This window comes from Lactuca serriola, chromosome 5 (assembly GCF_051521515.1).
Source record: "Lactuca serriola cultivar US96UC23 chromosome 5, Lser_US96UC23_V15, whole genome shotgun sequence".
Lineage (NCBI taxonomy): Eukaryota > Viridiplantae > Streptophyta > Magnoliopsida > Asterales > Asteraceae > Lactuca > Lactuca serriola.
Genome location: NC_136412.1, coordinates 320,609,527 through 320,632,120, shown reverse-complemented (window position 1 = coordinate 320,632,120; position 22,594 = coordinate 320,609,527). Strand labels below are relative to the sequence as shown.

The window sequence follows — 22,594 nt, the reverse complement described above, 5'->3', positions numbered from 1 at the left end:
AAAACTAAAAGAAGTATTTTTTTTTTAATATATGGGCTTTTATAATCGAAAATGTTGTATTTAGAAGCTAGTATAAGTAATTTTTTTCAACTATTAAGTTAATATAAAAACAGTTGATGAAATTTATATGTTTTAAGGGCTTTTTTTCCTCTTTCATCCGGGCTCAAAATATATTTGGAACGGCCCTGATTAATACTTGGTCGTTAGGTGATAAATATTTAACCACCTCTCTCTCTCTCTCTCTCTCTCCAACACACACACGTCCCACCCTCACATTCGGCCTATAAGTAGACAACAACTAATGTGTGGCAATTTTTATTGAGGAAATAAACTTATTATGGTAATTAACTTTTCGGTTTGTTCACATCTGGGTAACTATCTTTTTTTTAATGCACATTCAGGTAACGAACTTTTTGGAAATGTTCACATATAACCATTATGACCGGCTATAGTAGGTTACATCTAGTCATAATGGTCATATGTAAACATCCAAAAAGTTGTTACCTAAATGTGTACAAAATAAAAATAAAAGCAGTTACTAAGATGTGAACAAACCATAAATGTAACAGTAAATTACACCACTGTGGTTTGGGCAATTTGTGCGTTTAGTTCCTAACTTATTTTTTTAACTCGGATGATCCCTATTGTTTTGTGCGTTTTGTCCATATCTTACCTCAAAAGACGTGTCCTTTTCAATTTATTTTTAATTAATTTTCTTATATATATATATATATATATATATATATATATATATATATATATATATATATATATATATATATATATATATATATAACTCACATATTTATATCTACTCACCCTAAACCTGAAACCAAATTTGAGAAATTTAAGCTAGGTCCCACCAGTCACCATCTCATCTCTCATCCTCCTCAATTTTATTTCTTTTTCATCTTTGATGACATCGACGTCTTCACCATCTCTTTTTTTTCTGGTCTTTCAACTCTGACGAACCAACACCACACCCACTATCTCTTCATTGAATTTTCCACCACCACAACCCAACAGATTAGGTTGTGGTGGTGGTTCGCCACAGTTGAAGGACCAAAAAAAAAGTCGATGAAGACATCAATGTTACTATAGATGGAAGAGAAATAAAAGTTGAAGAAAATGAGAGATGGAATGGTGACCGGTGGAACCCAGCTTAAATTTCTCAAATGTGGTTTCAAGTTTAGGATAAGGAGATACAAATATGTCAGGTCTATTAATTTTTTTTAATATATAAAAAAATAAATACATAAATAAGAAAATTAATTCAAAAATAAATTCAAAAGAGCACAGTCTTTTGAGGTAAGATAGGACCAAACACACAACAAAAATAAACAGTAGAGATTATCCAAATTAAAAAATAAGTTAGGGACCAAACGCACAAAATACCCAAACCACATGGACGATTCATGTAATTTATTTTTACATTTTCGGTTTGTTCACATCTGGGTAACTATCTTTTTTTTTTGTATACATCTAGGTAACGAATTTTTTGGAAGTGTTCACATATGACCATTATGACAGGTTATAACTGAATGTAACCTACTACAGCCGGTCATAATGGTCATATGTGAACACTTCTAAAAAATTCATTACTTAGATGTATACAAAAAAAATAGTTACCCAGATGTGAACAAACCGAAAAGTTAATTACTTTAATAAGTCTGTTTCCCTTTTTATTGTTGCCAAATGCCAACACTAAAATCCAATTAAATTGCAATACATTGTTCTTTGAATCAATTTGGAACCATTTCACCTTACAACAAGCATGTTTCGGACTCCTATCATCAAAAATCATTGAACTAATATAAGATTTAACTATTTTTTACTCATTTTATTTCGAAGCTAAATCACTATCAGCCTTCTGTAATGCTCTTGTTAGATGAGTTATACGATAACGGAGTTTTGCATTTTCTTCACTAGCCTTTTGCGCCTCCTTCAAAGCCTGGATTATAGTTATAAAAAAAATGACAAAATATTATATACTCTTTGATCGATAAATACTTATTACTTTTTAGAGAGCTTTTCTATATAAAATACGTGTCAAATAAAACATTGCATATTTTTAAAATGAAGGTAGTACTACAATAGTTCACCTTTTCTTTTTCATCTTCTAACATTCTTTGCAGTTGAGCTACTTTATTTAATAGTTCCTCATTTCCAGTGTCTCCAGCTACCAAATCCCATAAAAATGAAACAGGTAAAAAAATGTTGGAATCAAATGATTTATTCTACCAAAATAATGATGGAATGGAATGATATGTTATAGTTATTACTTATTAGTTAATTAGTTATAAAAGTATTTATCAACTATTCTATAACACCAAATCACCAATGTTTTGTTAAAAATCAAAATACTAATTACTTATTTTTGTTATTTTCCAAAACTAAACAATAACTATTTTCTATTATAAACTTAAATTAACATAAAAATAACATTTTTGTGCTTAACTATTGTATTTCACTTGAGTAAGAAACTAAAGAACCAACCTTTTCTTGTAGAAAAAGCAGCTTCAAGTCTTGCCAAACGTTCCTTTAGATTAAACACAAGCTAATCAGATAATTCTATTCAATTATGTTCTAAGGCTAAAAATCACATTAATATGCATACTTGAAGACAGAGTATGTAATATAATATAATGCATATAGCAGTATTGATCACAGATAGTGCCCCAATACAATAAAAGATGCTTCAATCATGTAAATTCCTTCATTTAGGGCTACAAAATTGGTATTTTCGGTTTTATTTAGTGAAAACATTCAAATGTATCAGAATTTTTGCATTCTGAGGTTAATCCAAGTGAAATTATATTCGAGGCTAAACACAAACCCTAAACCCTAATAAGTATGATGTAGCAGGACTCGTTCCTAGGGTGTATATTTACGCATACATACAATCCGAATTCTTATGTAAATGAATACAGACTAAGAGCTAGTAACAAAATCTGAGACTTTCTTTGAATTTATGCAGAAAAAGATCTTATTAGCTTATAAAGCTACTTATTAAAACGATGTATTAATTGAATAGAAGTGAAGGATTACTGCTAACCTCTGCCTCAGAGGCTCTTTGATAAAAGGGTTTTAGGGCTTCTTGAAGATCATTTGATGCCGCCATCTCTCTCTCTTCCTCACAACCACATCAGAAGGACAAAAACCTTAAGCCAAGCAGGGGGGAGAAATTTACCCTTTTCCCTTTCTAATTAATTGCAGTTTTAGTCCCTGAGTTATACACCTTTCTACAGGTCTAGTCCTAATTTTGAGAAATTAGTATGATTCTTTTTTTAATCCTTATATTTTTTTAATCCTTATATTTTTTTTATTCAATTAAGTCCCAAAAATTGATAAATTTATCATCTCAACAGGTCATCCAATTTTCGAATATGTTTTGTCTTTATAAAATCATATTTATACAAAAAATATATATATTTTTTCACATAAAAAATCTTATACTTTCTATATAAAATCTTTTTTTAAAAAAAATTGTATACGAAATACCTATTTATAAAAATAGGTATTTATTAAGTATATAAATATATACAAACCCATTTTTTTAAAACAAATGTATACATACATGTATTTTTCAAAAAACATCTATACAAACACCTATTTTATTAATACATTTGTATGCAAACACATATTTTTATAAAAATGTAGACAAACATCTATTTCATAGTAAGCGTATACATTTTTTTTGTAAAAACATATTTATATGCACCCAAATAAGTGTTTGTATACATTTGTTTTGTAAAAACCTATTTATATATAAATATATTTTATAAATATCTATTTTATAATAAATGCATTTGTATTCAAACACATTTTTATAAAGATATTTATATATAAATATATTTTATAAATAGTAAACATGCATATAGAAAATATAAGATTTTTTATATATATGCATGTTTACTATGAAATAGGTATTTGCTTACATTTTTTTATGAATATGTGTTTATATACACTTTTTATAAAAAAAAAATTTGTATATATTTATGTACTTAATAAATACCTATTTTTATAAACATATATTTCGTATACAAAAAAGTTTTTTTTTTTAAATTATATAGAAAATATAAGATTTTTTATGTGAAAATATGTTTTTTTGTATAAATATGATTTTATAAAGAAAAAAACATATTCGAAACAAAATTTTGAGAAAAAAAAAAGTTGTAAAAAAAAAACTAAAGTTAGGATGAATTCATAACAAAATTCTAAAATTTGGGCCAAAAGGGTAGATTTTGGACCAAATTTATAATAAAAATTAAAATTTAGGCCAAACGCGTAAATTTTGGACCAAATTTGTAATAAATTTTGAAATCTTGACCAAAAATGTAATATTTAAAAATTGAATGACCTGTTGTCCAAGTAAAAGGGTTTAAATTGAATACTATTACCAGTTTTAGGGACTTAATTGAATAAAAAATATAATGACTAAATTGATTATAAGACCAATATATAATGACTTTATTGCAGTTTTCCCTTAAATGCATGTAAAAAGATAACATTCCCCTTTTTAATTTTTATCCACTTACTTATTTTATATTTTCTCCATTTCATATTTATTTTTCTAATTAATTAAAAAAGCCTCACCAATCCTCACAACAAGTTTTCAAATAAATATTCAATTGATAAAAATTAGGCGTGACAATCGTGTCGTGTTCAAGTTAGCGTGTCGCTGGTTGGCGGGTCAAAATATGTCAACCAAACACGACCCATTTAAATATACAGGTCACGGGTTGGCGGGTCACGAGTTGGTGGGTTTGGAATATAAACTCATATATGACCCGCCAACCCATTTATTTATAGGGGTTAGCGGGTTTGGAACATACCAGAAGATTGTATTGGCAACTCACGTTCAGGGCTTCACCGCTTCAGCCTTTAGGCGTCAACTTCGTTTGTGATTTCGATACCTGATTTCAATCACAGAGTAACAGAGGGGAGAGTGGGGCTGTCGGAGATCGGGAGACTGGAAGTCTGGAAGAGCTAAAGAGGGAGATACGCTCATACGCGATTTGATTATTTAGGGCAAATGGTTAAAATGGTTACAGACTTTTCATTACAAGTTATGACTTATAACCTTAGGCTATCCACCACGAGTCAAAATGTCAAAACAATCAAATGACCTATGAATCATTGGTATATATTATATAATACTTATTAAATATTAATACTTATTACTTGATACATAAATGCATTTAAAAATAAAATAATTTTTTTATTAAAAATATAAACGGGTTGGCGGGTCAACCCGTTTATTTTTTGAGAAACTCATATATGACCCGTTTAATAAACGGGTTGGCGGGTTGAAAAACTCAACTCAAACCCAATTATTTTGTGTCGTGTCGCGGGTCGTATCGAGAATTGTCAGCCCTAATAAAAGTGATTCAATCCAACGTTCAATTGGATTAATAGAATTCGATTGGTCATAGTTAATTGTATTAGGACAACTAAAAGTGATTCAATCCAACGTTCAATTGGATTAATACAATTCGATTGGTCATACTTAATTGTATTAGGACAACTGTATATATTATCTAAGATTGTGTTAATTGGGCTTTTCCATAACCCGTTGTTGGGCAGAAATCATATAATAATAATAATAATAATAATAATAATAATAATGTAGTACAAAACCAGTCCGACTGGCAAAGAATTCTCACAACCATGACTTTGCCACTTAGCATAACTTGAGTAGACTGTGAGATTTTTTTTCTATTAATTGATTAAGTTTTAGGTAAAATACAAGATAATTGTAACATCCCCAAAAATTTAAATGATTATTAGTGTATGTGAATTCTAATTTAGAAGGGTATTTTATGAAATCTTGAATGCCAAGTTCAATTGATATATATTGTATGTGTTAATACACTTCTTAGAAGTTGTGATTATGATCATTAGAACTGGATTTAAATCATTGATTGTGAAATTTTGGTTGTAAGGATAAAAATGGAAGATTTGCTAAGAACACATAATCCAATAGGCCTTTTTGACGTAGAACGGTGAACGTGACACATACAAAAGTACGATGTTGAACTGAGGGTAGCAAGTACATGATGTGTACATATTGGATGACGCAATGCAACTTAAACATTACCATACACGTACATCGGTACATGTGGGTTACGTGAAGCATAACCCGACATGATGAGATCCTTATCAACTTTGATTTGGTCATTTGTTCTTCTCATATCATCTCGAGAGGCAGAAAAGAGGAACGGTTTTTTGAAGGTTTAGGCCAAAAACCGAAGCTACACCCATGGGATTGCAAGGAGAAGCAAGAATCAAATCATCTAAGTAGATTAAGGTAACTCTTCTCTCCTCTAGTTAAGTTTTAATGTCCACTAATAATGGAGTTGAAAGAAAAGAACTTTGTTCAAATGACTTGAATCCATAATATGATGTAGTTAAAAATGTTGTGATCATGCTTTTAAGTTTCTTATGGTAAATTTATGGCGGAATCCATGAATTTGAAATTGATGAACTCAAGCCCTAATTAGATGATTTGTTAGATAAGTGAAATTAAGCTCATATCTTAATAGATTAAACACATATTGATGATATATCCATGAAGCTTAATAGGTTTTCATGATGTTGAAGAATCAACCAGGTTATGTGTAAGGGTGGCGAACCCCAAGTAAATGAAGTATTAAAGATACTTGAAATTAAACTCGTGTCTTAATGAATTAAGACATGTAGATGAATTGTTGGTGGAGCTTAATTGATTGTGAGCATAAAAGTTGAAATGAGAAATTTATGATCAAGTGAATGATCATTTTTTGGAAAATGGATTCGGATTAAGCTCTTTATTAAATCAGACAAGTTGTTAAGAGCTTAAAATGCTATTTAAAAAGGTTTTGGCAAAGGAGAATTAGGCGTGTCAAATGACAAAGAGAAGTCAGAGTGGTAGTACATGTGGTTTTTTTCTTAATGGAATGCATGGCTTAATTAATGAGTTGTGCCTCTATTGTTCAACACTAGATCACTCTATTTCTACAAAACAACCGCTTATTAGCTTTTTTAAAAGTCTCAACAAACATAAGCTATCCAATACACGCCAATAATGGTTCAACACAACACCAAATCATTTAGTTGTAACAAATAGCCCTTAGATTATTAGCTACTTTAACAATTTCATCTAACACTAAATTAAAATAAACCCAAAAACATAAACTACATTATGCAGGCCAAACAGAGACTTTGGGGATATTGTAATTTTTCACCAAATAAAACTATTCACGTTCTTTCAATAATGATGCAATAATCAAATAACATTTTACTAGCAACCAAAATGCATTCAAAATCCCTTATCTCGTTTAAAAAGAAAAATCAAAAGTTTTCATATGCACCCTTTCATACACATCCTAAGAAAAAAACTATTTTCAAAACTCAAACCTACGAACTTGTGCAACTTTACCGATATACCCTTTATGCCAATCATTAAGAAGTTGTGAAACATTTTATTAGCAACCAAAACATCACAGAGAAAATTGAAAATACATGGGAACATTAAAGAAAAAGAAAACAAGCAAGGTTGATTTACCAAAGGAACTCAAACCTAATATTAAACAAGATTGTTGTAGATACAAACCCTAAGCAATGAGAAAGGGCAAAACGGTCAACATGAACGCTTCATATGTGAACGTCGCGTTCCCCGTGTATGCCGTGTCCTTCTCCTTGAACTTTTCCGTTAGACCCTGAAATCACCAACAAACACACCGTATAAACAACGATTAATTTTTGCAATTTTGGTCCAAAAAGTATTTAGTCATTTAATTTTGAACAAATCGTTACAAAACAAAACTCAAATAATAGAAAAAGAAAGTCGGCCTAAGTTGGATACATACCTTAACAGTCAAGCAACATCTGGAACGATGGGAACATGAAATAAAAAAACCCATTAGAGACGACTAAACAAAATAAGGAAAATATAAAACTATATAATATAAATAATAACATACTCAATGAAGTTGTCGTATTCGATAGCTTTGTTCTTTCCACCAGTCTTATCAAACTTTGAAACCAGCAAATCCAAAACAACAGGTGAAACTGCAAACCCTAGACTCATCAGCGCCTCTCTCAATTCATTCTGATCGATCTTCCCACTGCGATCTCTATCAAATTTCTCAAAATTTGCCTGCAAATATATAAATATAAGAAATTCGATCTGACAAAAAATCTTCAAAAAAAAAGCGATAATGGAGAAAGAAGAAGTATTAAGACTCACCCTCCAATTTTGTAAACTGTAGAACACTTGTGTGAATTCTTTCGGTCCTGAAATCAATACGAGGGTTAAATAATTTAATTAATTTATTTTTATTTTTTATATTAAAACATTGTCTACTGAAAAATCTAACTGCTTATACCCGACCCAGATTAAAACCCGGTCTTCCCTAACCTGAATACCCAAAAATGCAACTCGGATCGGGTATCAGTTATTATTATTTTTCAAAAATACCCGAAATTATACAGGATTGACTTAGAGATTTGACCCGGCACTGAAGATTATTAATTATAAATAATACATTGTTTAACAGTCATTAATTATAAATAATTAAAATATTTTTATAAACTATAATAATCATAGTACCACGATTTTAAATTTTAAAATAGGGTCTGATGTAGATGGTGACTTTTGCAGTGAAGTTGTTTATCTAACACCGGGCCCACGATGCTGACGTGGAGTACTACAGTGGGGCCCGTCATACGCGTTTTCCGTCCCATCAAATTCAAACGACATCTACTAAAATACGCGGCGGACGACACGTTTCACCTCTAATTCAATGGGCGATCGGAAACGAAACGCAACCAAGCAAAACCAGTACGTGTTTGTGTGTGAGAGAGAAAGTGAAATTCTAGAGAGAGAGGGATTTACCGATCTTCCTAGTGTTCGTGTTGGTGAAGGTATACATAAGAAGATGAACAGTACGAATACTGAAGCTTTGATTGTACGAAGACAAAGCCCTCTGCAATTCCTTATCATCAATTATTCCACTTCCGTCCTGATCGGCGACCTGGAAGCACGCCACCACGTTCGGATCTGTTCCTGGAGGAAACGTCGACGGAAGAAGAGCCGAAAACGGGCTTCCGTATCCACCCTGTGCCTGTGGGTATCCACCGCCGGGTTGAGGAGCACCGTAGGGGGAGGATGAGGGTTTGTTCTCTTTTGGCGGTTTAGTTTCTGGATGTGCGCCGTAAGGGGCTGAAGGCGGTGGTGCGCCGTATGGACTGGCTACCGGTGCGTAAGGGGATTGTTGAGGGTGACCATGTGGAGGCTGTGATGCGCCGTAGGGCTGTGCAGGGGCGCCGTAGGGTTGTGCTGGGGCCGGAGCGCCGTAAGGTTGTGCTGGGGCACCGTAGGGTTGAGCTGGGGCGCCGTAAGGGGCGGAGGAGTATGGCTGTGATGACGGTGGAGCACCGTATCCCGGTGTGTTATGGGGGTATCCAGACATGATGATTTTTCAGAGGGGGGGTTTGAAGTAAGCGATGATATGTGTATTTTGTGAGAAGAGGTTATTTGTGAAGTATATATATATTAAAAAAATGGGAATATTATTACGAAAATGCCATTTGAATAAAACTTCAAAGCCACCACATATTACAACTTAATTTTCAAATGGGAATATGAAATATTGCGATTTGTGAGATATATTTATGCAGTTTATACTTTACACTTTATAATTTATATAAATAATGCAAATGATTTTTTTTTAAAACTTAATTCTTCTACAACATAAGCAAAATAAATATTTTTACCAAATATTAACATTGTGTAATCATTTAGCTATTTTATAAATAAATTGTCATTGAAAAACCATATTAACTCTTCATGTAAATTGAAAACAATATATTATTATTTACATTCTTTGTCTCTAAGAAAATTCTAAATTTTTATAAAAAAAATATATAATATACATGTAAAAGTTAATATCGTTTCATTAATTTATATTTAAGGAAAAAGTTATTGAGATTTTTGACGATTAAATTATCCAAGATACTGTTTTGAACTTTTCATTATAGAATATTTTTGTATTTATTAACTTTTAGACTTTTGATTTTATTCTATTATATGAAAACTTTTGATTAAACAAGTTACCAATATTCAATAAAATAGTTATTTTCTTTTTCAACGCGTATCTGATCCACTTGCCATATGCCTTTTAGTATTTATCCATTTTTTGTTTATCAACTTGCGTATTTATAATATAAAGAAAAAGGATTTATAAGGATTATTTTTTTTTTTTGATTTAGTTATTTTAATTTTAAAGTACCCAAAATCATATTTTATTTCTTAAACGATCATGCATCCATCATTAGTCCTTCTTCTCGTCCCATGGATTAATTAATTAAGCATGTGTCAAGAAGCTTCAACTATGTTAGACAAGAACGTGTTAAAGGTTAAGATATTATTGAATTGAATGACTTGATGATTGTAAGAAGTTATTTTCAACCCTATATGTGTATTAGTATTTGGAATCTTATCTATATTTAATATTTGAGTTGAACGTATTTTATCAAACATAATTCTAATATATATTTTTAGTTATATCAGTTTTTGAATCGAAATAACTTCATTCAGCAAGGATCTAACTAATAGTTAGAGCTTTTTGAGCTATCCAATTGAACTAGTACCCATCAAATTTACTTGTGGTGGATATTCATTCCGAGCAATTCAAGCTCCCTCTAACATATACATCAACTATCTCATTAAATTCAAGCTACATTTATGAATTATGATTAAAACATTGGTGTTACCATTAAGCATCATATAAATCATAGCAACCAAATAAGAATTATATCGATACAACTAATAAGGAATTTGACAAGTTCCACTATATTATTTATCTCTTAACTTCTAAATTCCATCCATCATCTTTCTTTTTTGTAACATCCCGAAATTCAGGTACATCTATTTAACCCTTCTTCTTTACCAAATTGTCAAGTTTAGCCCCTAAGTGAAAAATGTTGCAAACGAGTATGCTAGGCGTACTGAAGAGTACGTTGCACGTACTCATGCGCTTATTATGGACACAGACTCAATTAGGTACGTTGGGCGTAACTGGCTCAGATGCAAAACCCTAAATGAGACTTGAGGGTTATAAAAGGAATGATATGGTCCTTACCCCAGCCACCATAATCTAGAGAGTGAAACCCTAAGAGAGCAAAACCCCGTTATAAGCTTGTGTGTGTGTTCTTAAGCTTGAAAGTGCCATTTTGTGGTGGTGAAGAAGAAGAGGAGGCCATTATGGAAGCTAGAAGTTGGAGGACAAGCTTAGATCCGATTTCTACAGAGGTTGGAGCTTCACTTGGAGGTAAAAAGCTCAAAGCTTTCCTTGTCATCTTTGATTTTTGCTTTATGGACCCATTTTTAGGGTTTTTGGTTCCAAGGTGGAGACTTTATGAGCAAAGGGTCTCCATAAGCTTAGATCTACCCTATTCCAGTGTAATATGTGTTGTAGGTTCATAAAAATCCAATCTTGGACGTGAAAATTAAGTCACGCATGAGATAAGGGCTTAATGAGGAAAGAGGAAAGGTGTTTGGAGTGATTGGTGACCTTTACAGCCATGCAAAGGCTTAAAGGTTTTGACTTTATGGATTAAGTGGCCTTAGAATAGTCAAATCTGGAATTTGAGCTTATGTCTTAACCGTTTAAGACCAAAAATCAAAAAGAGTACAAGACTGGGACTTACGTTGGGCATAATCCCAGTACGCATAGCGTAGGGGATTGAGCTCCCCGATTCTGTGAAGTATCAGAGTACGCCCAGCGTACAGAGTTGTTACGCGCCGCGTACTCCGGAGGGTTGACTTTCGTTGACTTTTAGGGTTTAGTCAATATTTGGACTGTTGAACCATTAGAGGGGTAAAATGGTCTTTTACTCTTCTGAGAGAATTTAGAGAAGGGTTATTCTAGCCTTTGAGAGTCGTATTGATTATGAGTATTTATTTTAGGTGATTAGGCGAAGGTTAGATCTGTATATCGAGTTCGAGATTTATCCGAGTTACCCGAGGTGATTCTTCTCACTATACTTTACCAAGAGTGGTAATTAGAGTTATGTGACAGAGTATCTTGTATGCTATTTATATGATGTGATACACTGCATTATTTCTATGTGATTTGTGCTATGTATGATTCAGAGTATACAGAGTTAGGATCGGAAGGTCCACAGAGTTAGGACCAAAGGGTCCACAGAGTTAGGACCAGAGGATCCCCAGAGTTATGGGACTGGAGGGTCCCACTAAGACACACTGACTAGAGGGTCATACAGAGTTATAGCCTCGAGTGGCTAATATGTGTTGTATGTGGTATTTTGGGGAACTCGCTAAGCATTTATGCTTACAGTGTTATGTGTTATGTGTTTCAGGTACTACCGAGGATCGCAGGAAGGCGTCGGCATGATCCGTATACATTGATAGAGGATTGTATTTTGTGATCTTGGGATATGTTTTATTACGATGACATTTGATGAACATGAGATTTGAGAATATTATATAAGTTTTATGTGGTTTGAAAAATGAAAATTTGTTTTAAATTTTCATGTCGTTACAAGTTGGTATCAGAGCCTTAGTTTGAGGGATTCGGATGCACCTTTGGTCGTATCTGAACTCAAACTGAGGATTTGAGGAAATTTTTCATAAAAGAAACAATTTTTTTCTAAAAGAGTAAAAGATTTTGAGAAAGGCAGAGCGGAGAAGTGTGTACGATTAGCCAGCGCCCGAACGGTGATTTCCCAAAATACCCTTACATTATGTGTTATGAGATATTATGTGATATGCTATGCATGCTAGAGTAGGCTAGGTATTCATATCTAGGACTAGAGTGGCCTGATTTGTGATGTGTTAGCCTAGGAGATTACTGCTGCTATGAGATACTTCGAGAGCGAGTAGGTAGCTGTGAGGAGCTTATGAGTGGCCTACTGGAGAGTAGCCAGTGCGTAGAGAGATATAGAGTACTTGTGATCTGGGATACTAGGAGGAGGACTTGGGGTGAATGTTGATGCGGTGTGGAAAGTAGTATAGGGCTCGTACTACTGGAAACATCGGATCAGTGAGCAGTCCAAGTAAGAAGCCTTAGGGTACTAAGGAATAAGTAGGGTTGAGTGATCGAGTGCAAGGATACTCTAGCGGGTCTCTGATTTCTTTTGTGTTGTGTTTCAGAGACATCATGGTGAGTACGCGCCACACTCTAGAGAGCAGCGAAGTCAGCGATGAGGAGATTCACCGGATGATTCATGAGGAGGTGGATGCGGACATCCGATCTGAGATATCAAAGATGTTTGGGTCTATCAAGACCATGCTGATCGAGACTTTTGATGAGTGGTACACTGCTCTTACTAATGTTGCTGTTGCTGTGACCACCGCTGCCAGGCTGCAGGGGGGTGACTCGTTGCTGTACCAGGAGTTCAGCAATACGAAGCCACCAGAGTTTGATGGGACTCGGGATCCGATAGCTGCGATGAGATGGATCTATGACATTAAGGGATGCTTCTACACATGTTCATGTCTGGAGCATCTGAGGATACGATTCGCGCTGAACCAGCTTCTCTTGGGAGCAAAGGACTAGTGGAAGTTAGTGACGGAGGATTTCACTTCTGCAAAGCTTACCGGGCAAGGCTAATGTGGTAGTCGATTCCCTGAGAAGCAGGGCCTAGAGTGCCCTGATACGAGATATTCGTATGAGGATGACGGTGATGACTCCGGTGTTGGATACCATCCGAGAGGCCCAGGCAGAGGCTGTGAGACCGGAGAACCGCAAGAGAGAGCGGGTGACTGGGCAGGTATCCGAGTTTGTTACCGATAGTCGGGGGCTTATGACCTTTCATGGTCGAATTTGGGTGTCGTTTTCGAGCGGGGTGCATACCATACTGATGGAGAAGGCGCAAATCAAGATTCTCGATCCATTCGGGGGCCACTAAGATGTATTTGGACCTAAAGAGAGATTACTGGTGGCCCTGTATGAAGAGGGATGTTGCGTGGGTAGTGGAGAGGTGCTTCACCTGTCGCTGAGTTAAGGCCGAGCATCAACATCTGCATGGCAAGCTGCAGCCATTAGAGGTTCCTTAGTGGAAGTGGGGACAGATTTCTATGGATTTTATCACCAAATTGCCGAGGACCGCGAGGGGTGTTGATGCAATTTGGGTGATTGTGGATCGGTTGATGAAGAGCGCTCACTTCCTTGCTATCAGTGAGAGTTCTTCTACAGAGAAGCTAGCGGAGATATATGTTTGGTCAAAGTGAGTGGACGATTCAAATGCTCGAGGACATGCTCCGAGCATGTGTTATGGATTTCGGTGGAAGTTGGGATTCATAATTTTTCCTACAACAATAGCCACCACTCGAGCATTGGTATGCCTCCCTTTGAGCTGTTTTATGGGAAGTGTAGGACCCCTATCTGTTGGGGCGAGGTGGAGCAGCGAGTGATGGGTAGCACTGAGATAGTGCTTAAGACAACGGAGCAGATCCAGCAGGTCAGACAGAGATTACTGACAGCCTAGAGTCGCCAGAAGAGTTACGCGGATAGACAACGATCCGAGCACGAGTTCCAAGTTGGAGACTTTGTACTCCTGAAGGTATCTCCTTGGAGAGGGGCAAATTAGGGCCCCGATACATTGGTCCTTTCAGGGGCGATCGCCAGAGTGGGTAAGGTAGCATACCATTTGGAGCTCCCGAGGAGTTGAGTCAGATCCACGACACCTTCCACGTGTCCCAGCTGAGGAAGTGTATAGCTGATGAGACAACAGTAGTGCTACCGGAGGATATTCTGATAGATGTGAACCTGAATTACGTTAGAGGCCAGTACTAATTATGGATCGGAGGATCAAAGTTCTGAGGAACAAGGAGGTGCCCCTAGTTCAGGTCCAGTGGCAACATCGGAGAGGGTCTGAGCTGACTTGGGAGTCGTAGTCGGAGATGCAGGAGCAGCATCCGGAGTTGTTTATGGCACGAGACTTCGAAGGCGAAGTCTGGTTCTAGTGGGGGAGAATTGTAGCATCCCAAAATTTAGGTACATCTATTTAACGCTTTTTCTTTACCAAATTGTCAATTTTAGCCCTTAAGTGAAAAATGTTGCAAACGAGTACGCTGGGCATACTGAAGAGTACGATGCGCGTACTCATGTGCTTATTATGGATGCGGACTCAATTAGGTACGCTAGGTGTACCAAAGTTACGCTGGGCGTAACTGGATCAGATGCAAAACCCTAAATGAGACTTGAGGGCTATAAAAGGAATGATATGGTCCTTACCCCAGCCACCATAATACAGAGAGTGAAACCCTAAGAGAGCAAAACCCCCTTATAAGCTTGTGTGTGTTCTTAAGCTTGAAAGTGCCATTTTGTGGTGGTGAAGAAGAAGAGGAGGCCATTGTGGAAGCTAAAAGTTGGAGGACAATCTTAGATCCGAGTTCTACAGAGGTTGGAGCTTCACTTGGAGGTAAAAAGCTCAAAGCTTTCCTTGTCATCTTTGATTTTTGCTTTATGGACCCATTTTTAGGGTTTTTGGTTCCTAGGTGGAGACTTAATGAGCAAAGGGTCTCCATAAGCTTAGATCTACCCTATTCCAGTGTAATATGTGTTGTAGGTTCATAAAAATCCAATCTTGGACGTCAATATTAAGTCATGCATGCGATAAGGGCTTAATGAGGAAAGAAGAGAGGTGTTTGGAGTGATTGGTGACCTTTACAGCCATGAAAAGGCTTAAAGGTTTCGACTTTATGGATTAAGTGGCCTTAAAATAGTCAGATCTGGAATTTGAGCTTATGTCTTAACCGTTTAAGACCAAAAATCAAAAAGAGTACAAGACTGGGACTTTACGCCGGGCATAATCCCAGTATGCATAGCGTAGGGGGTTGAGCTCCCCGATTCTATGAAGTATTAGAGTACGCCCAGCGTACAAAGTTGTTACGCGCCGCGTACTCCGGAGGGTTGACTTTCGTTGACTTTTAGGGTTTAGTCAATATTTGGACTGTTGAACCATTAGAGGGGTAAAATGGTCTTTTACCCTTCTGAGAGAATTTAGAGAAGGGTTAGTCTAGCCTTTGAGAGTCGTATTGATTATGAGTATTAATTTTAGGTGATTAGGCGAAGGTTAGATCTGTATATCGAGTTCGAGATTTATCCGAGTTACCCGAGGTGAGTCTTCTCACTATACTTTACCAAGAGTGGTAATTAGAGTTATGTGACAGAGTATCTTGTATGCTATTTATATGATGTGATACACTGCATTATTTCTATGTGATTTGTTCTATGTATGATTCAGAGAGTTAGGACCAAAGGGTCCACAGAGTTAGGACCAGAGGGTCCCTAGAGTTATGGGACTGCAGGGTCCCACTAAGACACACTGACTAGAGGGTCATACAGAGTTATAGCCTCGAGTGGCTAATATGTGTTGTATGTGGTATTTTGGGGAACTCGCTGAGCATTTATGCTGACAGTGTTATCTGTTATGTGTTTTAGGTACTAGTGAGGATCACGGGAAGGTGTCGGCATGATCCGTACACACTGACAGTTGATTATATTTTGTGATCTTGGGATATGTTTTATTACGATGACATTTGATGAACATGAGATTTGAGAATATTATATGAGTTTTATGTGGTTTGAAAAATGAAAAATTGTTTTAAATTTTCACGTCGTTTCATTTTTGAAAATAACCTGAGATACATGGCATTAAAAAGATATATGTAAGCAGGGGCAGAGCTTGAACGATTCCTTTGGGGGTGGGGGGGGGGGGAATTAGTAGAAAACTAAATTTAACATTTTTACACATAAAATAACCATTTTTCCAGCAATTAAACACCCAAAATACCTATAATTATGGTTCTTACACATAAAAAAAACAAATTATTTTTCAACAACTAAACACCAAAAATACCTAAAAGAAGAATTACAACTCAGCCTGACGACCTTTAAAGTCTTTAAATTCATTAATTACTGATATCGTATCAATGTTTTCAACAATTTCTCTTTCTATGTAAACCACCAAGTTGTTTGCGAGAAAGTCATCTGACATCTTATTGCGAAGGCGGTTCTTGAATATTTTCATTGCTGAAAAGCCCCTCTCTGTTGTTGCGGTAGAAACTAGAAGTGTTAAGATTAACCGAACCACTCTAGCAAGCAAATAATATGTCTCACGTTTCTGAGTTTCTACAAGACCCTTGCATAGGTCAGCAATAGTTGATACACCACTTAGCTTGGGATTCTTTGTCATATCGATATTAAAAATCTCCAATTGATATCATAATTGAATTTTCTTTTGCTCCGTAAAATCATTAGGATAATACTTTTCAACGAGAAGACAAATATGATCAATGTTAATCACTTTAGGGTGTTCTTTTGAAACTAAAGTAGAACTAAAATTTAACAACTCCATCGCTTGATCATTGAATCTATTATTCAACTCATGTAACTGTTTGTCCAATGTGGATGTAAACAAATCTACTCGATAAAAATGTTCAAAAGTAACATGATTATCATTTTTTCGAGGCAGGTATCAAGTAGAAGTATATGAAGCTTTCATATCCGGCATATCTAGTTGATGTTTCTCACAAAATAACTTTACCTGTGCAAATAAAGAATCCCATCCGTTGTTCCTGAAATCATTTAGACTCTCCTTTGTTGCTGAAACTAACTCCATGGCATTAAGAATATATTGGGATTTCTTTTGTAGATCTTGAGAAAGTATATTATTTTTCCCATTACTTCTTTCATCAAGTGAAGAATAAAAACAAACTCAAATGATTTCAGGAAACAGTAAGTTGCATCAGCATCTCTGCGTTGAGAATAAGTAGTAGATACATCATCAATTATTCCCTGGAGAACAACACGAGTACAATCAAACGTGTTAAGCAAATTGCAAATTGAATGAAAATGAGAACCCCAACGTGTATCACCAGCTCTTCTTAATGTTCCAACTTGATTCAATCCTTTACCTGATTCGATTTCACCAAGTTCCAATAAATGTTCAATCTCAGTTGCCTTTACCTTTTGTAACTCACCATGTCGTTTACTAGAAGCACAAACTACATTAATTATAAAAATTAAGTTTGTAAAAAATTGGTGTATAGGAATAATTTCCCTTGAAGCAGCCACCAATGCTAGTTGTAATCTGTGAGTGAAGCAGTGAACATAATACGCATAAGGACAATCCTTCAGAACAAGTGCCTGCAATCCATTCCATTCCCTTCTCTTATTACTAGCACCATCATAACCTTAGCCACAAATTTTACTAACATCAAACTGATAGTGCAAAAGTTGGGTCCACATATTTGTTTTCAAGGTTAATCATAAGGTGTCCCTAACATGAACCAAATCCAAGAACCTTTCCCGTATGATCCCTTCTGCATCAACAAATCTCAAAACTATGGCTATTTGCTCTTTTTTAGACTCATCTCATGACTCATCAACCATGACACAAAAGTATGAATCCCCGACTTCACTACGAATATGCTTCCGAACTTTATTTGCAATAATACTAAGAATTTCTTTTTGAATATCTCCAGAAGTATACTTTGAATTATAAGGATCATTCTCTAATATAACATTTACAACTTCATCATTATAAGATGCTAGAAGTTTTAGTAGTTGAAGAAAATTACCTCGATTTTTGGAATTAGGCGTTTCATCATGGCCTCGTAAAAAGCACAATCTTGGAATGTCAACCAACAAACTGTGTCAATTGAAGCTTTTAATCGTAAACGATTCTTCAGTATTTGTGCTTCATTTTGCTTCACTATGATATTTTCAATGTGTGTTGCTTGATTCATCAAGTTTTCAACAAATGTAACAGCATTTCTATGTTGCGAACAACCTAAGTGCTTCAAGAATGCACACTTTTTCCCATCATTAACTTTTTTCCAATTGTCAAATCCTTTAACAGTAAATGCATCGTAACCATTGCACACACTTGGCTTATCATTAAATATATAACAAATAAAACAATAAGAAGCATGTGTTGTTGGAAAATACTCTAACCAATTAGGGAAAATGTTGAACCAAGAATATTGGAATCTATGAGGGTGTTTTTTTGAACCTTTAGCATGATATTCTTGAAGACGTATTTGGAAAGGTCCTAAATTCATATAAGCTCGTCTTACTTATTCCCTTAAATTAACCGGATATTCCCACATTTGTTTTCGTTTAGTGGGATCTCTTTCTAGATTTTTAAGATCCACTTCATTAGGATTTGATTGTGTAGCTTCAAAAATATCATTCTTTTGTTGATTTTCATGTTCTTGCGGTTGCGGCTCACTTGTTGAAGCTTTGTGACGTTTACTTTGTTGATTTTCATTATGAGTTTATTCATCATCATTCTTTCTTTTGAAAAAAGAATCAATGATTTTCATCTTTCCCATAAAATTGTACGCTTTGTATGATTGTATCTATAAAAATCAAAATTGAAATCATAATCTCATATTGCAAAATTATGAATTCAATTAACCAACAATGTTCCTAAATCCTACAAATTTTATTTATGAGAAATCATTTAACTAACAATGCTCCTAAATCCTAACAGTCAAAAATCTAATCAATTAACTAACAATTACATGATATAACATAATTGAAAGCAATCAAACATTGTTGATTTTGATTTAGAAAAAAATAATCAAACATTTAAACATATATGAAATTAATCCTAAATCCTAACAATCAAAAATCTAATCAATTAACTAACAATTACATGATATAACATAATTGAAAACAATCAAACATTATTGATTTTGATTTAGACAAAAATAATTAAACAGTTAAAGATATATGAAATCAATCATTGATTCCAACAAGGAAAGGAACGCATGGCAGTTAAACATAATTGAGATGAGAGATTATGATTTTTGCATTGTGAAGACAAAAAAAACCCTGGTTAAGTAACAGGGGCGCAGCGACAGCAGATGGAGACTTTATTCTTCAGCGTGCAGCACAGCAGGTCACAACAGCACAACAGGTCAGCAGCAGTTTGACGATCCCTTCTTTTGTTTCATTCGGACTATTGGAAAGCATTGGGGGGAGCCTAATTTTTTTAATGTATACGGCTTAATGTGGATAAAAAAACATGGGTTATGTGGACTTCTAATAAAAAAATGAAACGACCCAAAATACGACCCAAAAATTTTTGTTTTAATATTACTAAAAATCACAACATCAAACGTCATATATAATAAAACCATGGTACGAGTAACTCAAAGTCATAGTAACAGTATTCAAAACAAGACTATATCAATCATATCAAAATATCATAGTAGATTCCCAGGCTAAACTGAAGTTGTGGTGTGTGCCATGCCATCATCCCGAGCTCTTCCCTTTACTAGCAGAAGTACCTGAAACCAAAACTGAAACTGTAAGCACAAAGCTTAGTGAGCTCCCCCAAACTACCACATACCATACAATAACATATAAAGCACATATTGGGCCTTGCCCACTGCATCGGACCGAAGTCCGGAAACTGACCAGGGCCTTGCCTTCTGCATCAGACCGAAGTCCGGAAACTGCATCGGACCGAAGTCCGGAATCTGACTGGGACCTTATCCCCTGCATCGAACTGAAGTCCGGAACTAGCTGCATCGGACCGAAGTCCGGAACTGACTGCATCGGACCGAAGTCCGGAACTGACTAAACATAGCATAGCATAATATATCTACTAGCATAAACACATATACAACATACTACATCGGACCGAAGTCCGAAACACATAACACATAGACATGCTTAAATCACAAAGACATCAAGCACCTTGAACTACTGCATCGGACCGGAGTCCGGAACTAACTACAAACTAACGAGCCGACATTGTGGCCGTAGACCCGTTCATTCTGGAAGGAAACTCACCTCGGAATGCTGACTGCTGAAAACCCGAGTGAAAGATCCCTGACTGTTGTCCCGGCTGCTCCCCGGCTATCATGACAAATCAAATACTTAATCAAAATGGGGATCTCTTGATGGGTAAAATGACTATTTACCCCCTACTATGATGTGGGTCATAACCATGGCCCAAACCCTTTAATTCTTTCTAATTCTACCACTGGTCCATTAAAGGCCCACCAATGGCCCCGTTATACTAAATTGGGCCTACTTCACATATAGCCCTTCATAAGCCCAAAACTGCCCTTGGCCTATAATCTGACTCCTGCTGGCCCACTAAGGCCCTAGGTCCAAAATGCAGCCCACACCGAGGCCCAATACTCAAGGCCCAAACTGACTGCGTTACGCGGGGCATATTCCAGAGTACGCTTAGCGTAACTGCTTGATGGCGAGTACGCTGGGCGTACCTACACGTACGCTCGATGTAATACCCTGATAAGTTCTTTTTCTATTAAGTGCTTAATATTCCGAATCAGAATCTACAATCTTAGATCCAGGTGTTATTCCATGTCTTAAACCATAAAGTTGCTTACTTGATGGCTTACAAGACTCACATAAGCTCAAACTTCTAAAAACAACCAACTACTTCCAAGAAGATGGATAGATCTCATGCATGGCTTCATGAAAGCCTCAAAGATTGAAACTTTACTGCTATAGGGACACTTTGAGCTTCAAGGATAGCAATCCCAAGCTCCAAAACGAAGTTGCATGATAAAGGTCCTTCCTTTGGACCTAAAAGGTCCAAACTTCCAAAAACTCATAGATCTAAGCTTACAAGAGGAAAGTTGAGAGCTTTATACCTCTTTTGGATGCCAAATGAAGAAATGATCCTAGATCCTTGAGCTCAAGATACTCAAGTTCTCATTCTTCCACTTCTCTTCTTCTTCTTCCAAACTTTTCTTCACAAAAATGATTCCAAAAGATCAACCACACACAAACAAGGAGTAAGGGACGAACTAGGGTTTTCTGGGAGTGAATGATATGTGAGGAGGCCAAATGGGAGGCTATAATGGGGTTTAAATACGTCTCAAACCCTAAAATTAGGGTTTTGCCATCTGGTCGTGTACGCTGGGCATACCTTATGGTACGTTGCGCGTATACCTCTCACAACCCGCGCATACTAAAGGCACTAAGCCCCGCGTACAGCTTATGGGCATCTTACATCTCGGCCCAATAATCATGAAGGTCCAATCCAAGATGTCAATTACCAATCATAGCCCAACTAAAATTCAAGAAATTAAATTAATTAATACCATAGAAGTTGATCGTTACAAAAAATCAGGGGGGGCATAACCCCTCCTGGCCGTATATAACCTTCGCCCATGTATGTAAGACAATAATGTCTCGTAAGTTATATGGGTTTGAGACCCAAAAAATTTCAAGCATTTACATGAAAAATCATTTCATTCATAACATAACATACTTTTAGACCATAAAACATTTTCAAGCCTTTTCCAGGAAAACTCTTTTTATATGTATCATAAATTATCATTTCATATCTTATCATTTCATTTCAAAACACATCTTTCTACATTCCATTCTCTTTTAACATTATGGGTTAATTTTTGTATTAAGTTGTTTCCATTTATATAGTTAGGGTCTACGTCTAGTAAAGGAACCACTCCCAAATCTAGACCAAGGTGGAAAGAACAAATCAATCTACCAAGGCATCATATCCATTAGGACATATATCACATGAAGAGGAGGTGCCGCCTCAATAGATTCCTCTAGATCCCGTT

At 35.6% G+C, this 22,594-nt stretch overlaps 3 protein-coding genes and 1 pseudogene across 4 annotated transcripts; all 4 read right to left on the bottom strand.

The window, feature by feature from the left end:
- Positions 1-1,660: 1,660 nt before the first annotated feature.
- LOC145055063 (threonine-tRNA ligase 2) lies at positions 1,661-3,209 on the bottom strand. 2 transcript variants are annotated; one of them, XM_079003348.1, is made up of 4 exons: positions 3,056-3,209; positions 2,497-2,539; positions 2,103-2,173; positions 1,661-1,951 (listed from the first exon to the last, which is right to left on the bottom strand). In XM_079003348.1, exons 1-4 carry the CDS (start codon positions 3,119-3,121, stop codon positions 1,841-1,843), a joined length of 291 nt encoding a protein of 96 aa, XP_078859474.1. In that variant the 5' UTR covers positions 3,122-3,209; the 3' UTR covers positions 1,661-1,840. The 2 variants fall into 2 exon arrangements, with proteins under 2 accessions (XP_078859474.1, XP_078859472.1); XM_079003346.1 differs by having other exon boundaries at positions 2,103-2,179; positions 3,056-3,208.
- Positions 3,210-7,443: 4,234 nt separating this feature from the next.
- On the bottom strand, positions 7,444-9,521 carry LOC145055062 (calcium-binding protein CBP-like). The gene is made up of 5 exons (XM_079003345.1): positions 8,879-9,521; positions 8,231-8,277; positions 7,965-8,140; positions 7,851-7,869; positions 7,444-7,700 (listed from the first exon to the last, which is right to left on the bottom strand). The coding sequence occupies exons 1-5, from the start codon at positions 9,453-9,455 to the stop codon at positions 7,596-7,598; spliced, it is 924 nt and encodes a 307-aa protein (XP_078859471.1). The 5' UTR covers positions 9,456-9,521; the 3' UTR covers positions 7,444-7,595.
- A 7,363-nt stretch (positions 9,522-16,884) lies between these two features.
- On the bottom strand, positions 16,885-17,208 carry LOC145050888 (uncharacterized). The gene has a single exon (XM_078999077.1). It carries the CDS (start codon positions 17,206-17,208, stop codon positions 16,885-16,887), a length of 324 nt encoding a protein of 107 aa, XP_078855203.1.
- A 27-nt stretch (positions 17,209-17,235) lies between these two features.
- LOC145050887 (uncharacterized) lies at positions 17,236-19,078 on the bottom strand (annotated as a pseudogene).
- Between the last annotated feature and the right edge of the window lie 3,516 nt (positions 19,079-22,594).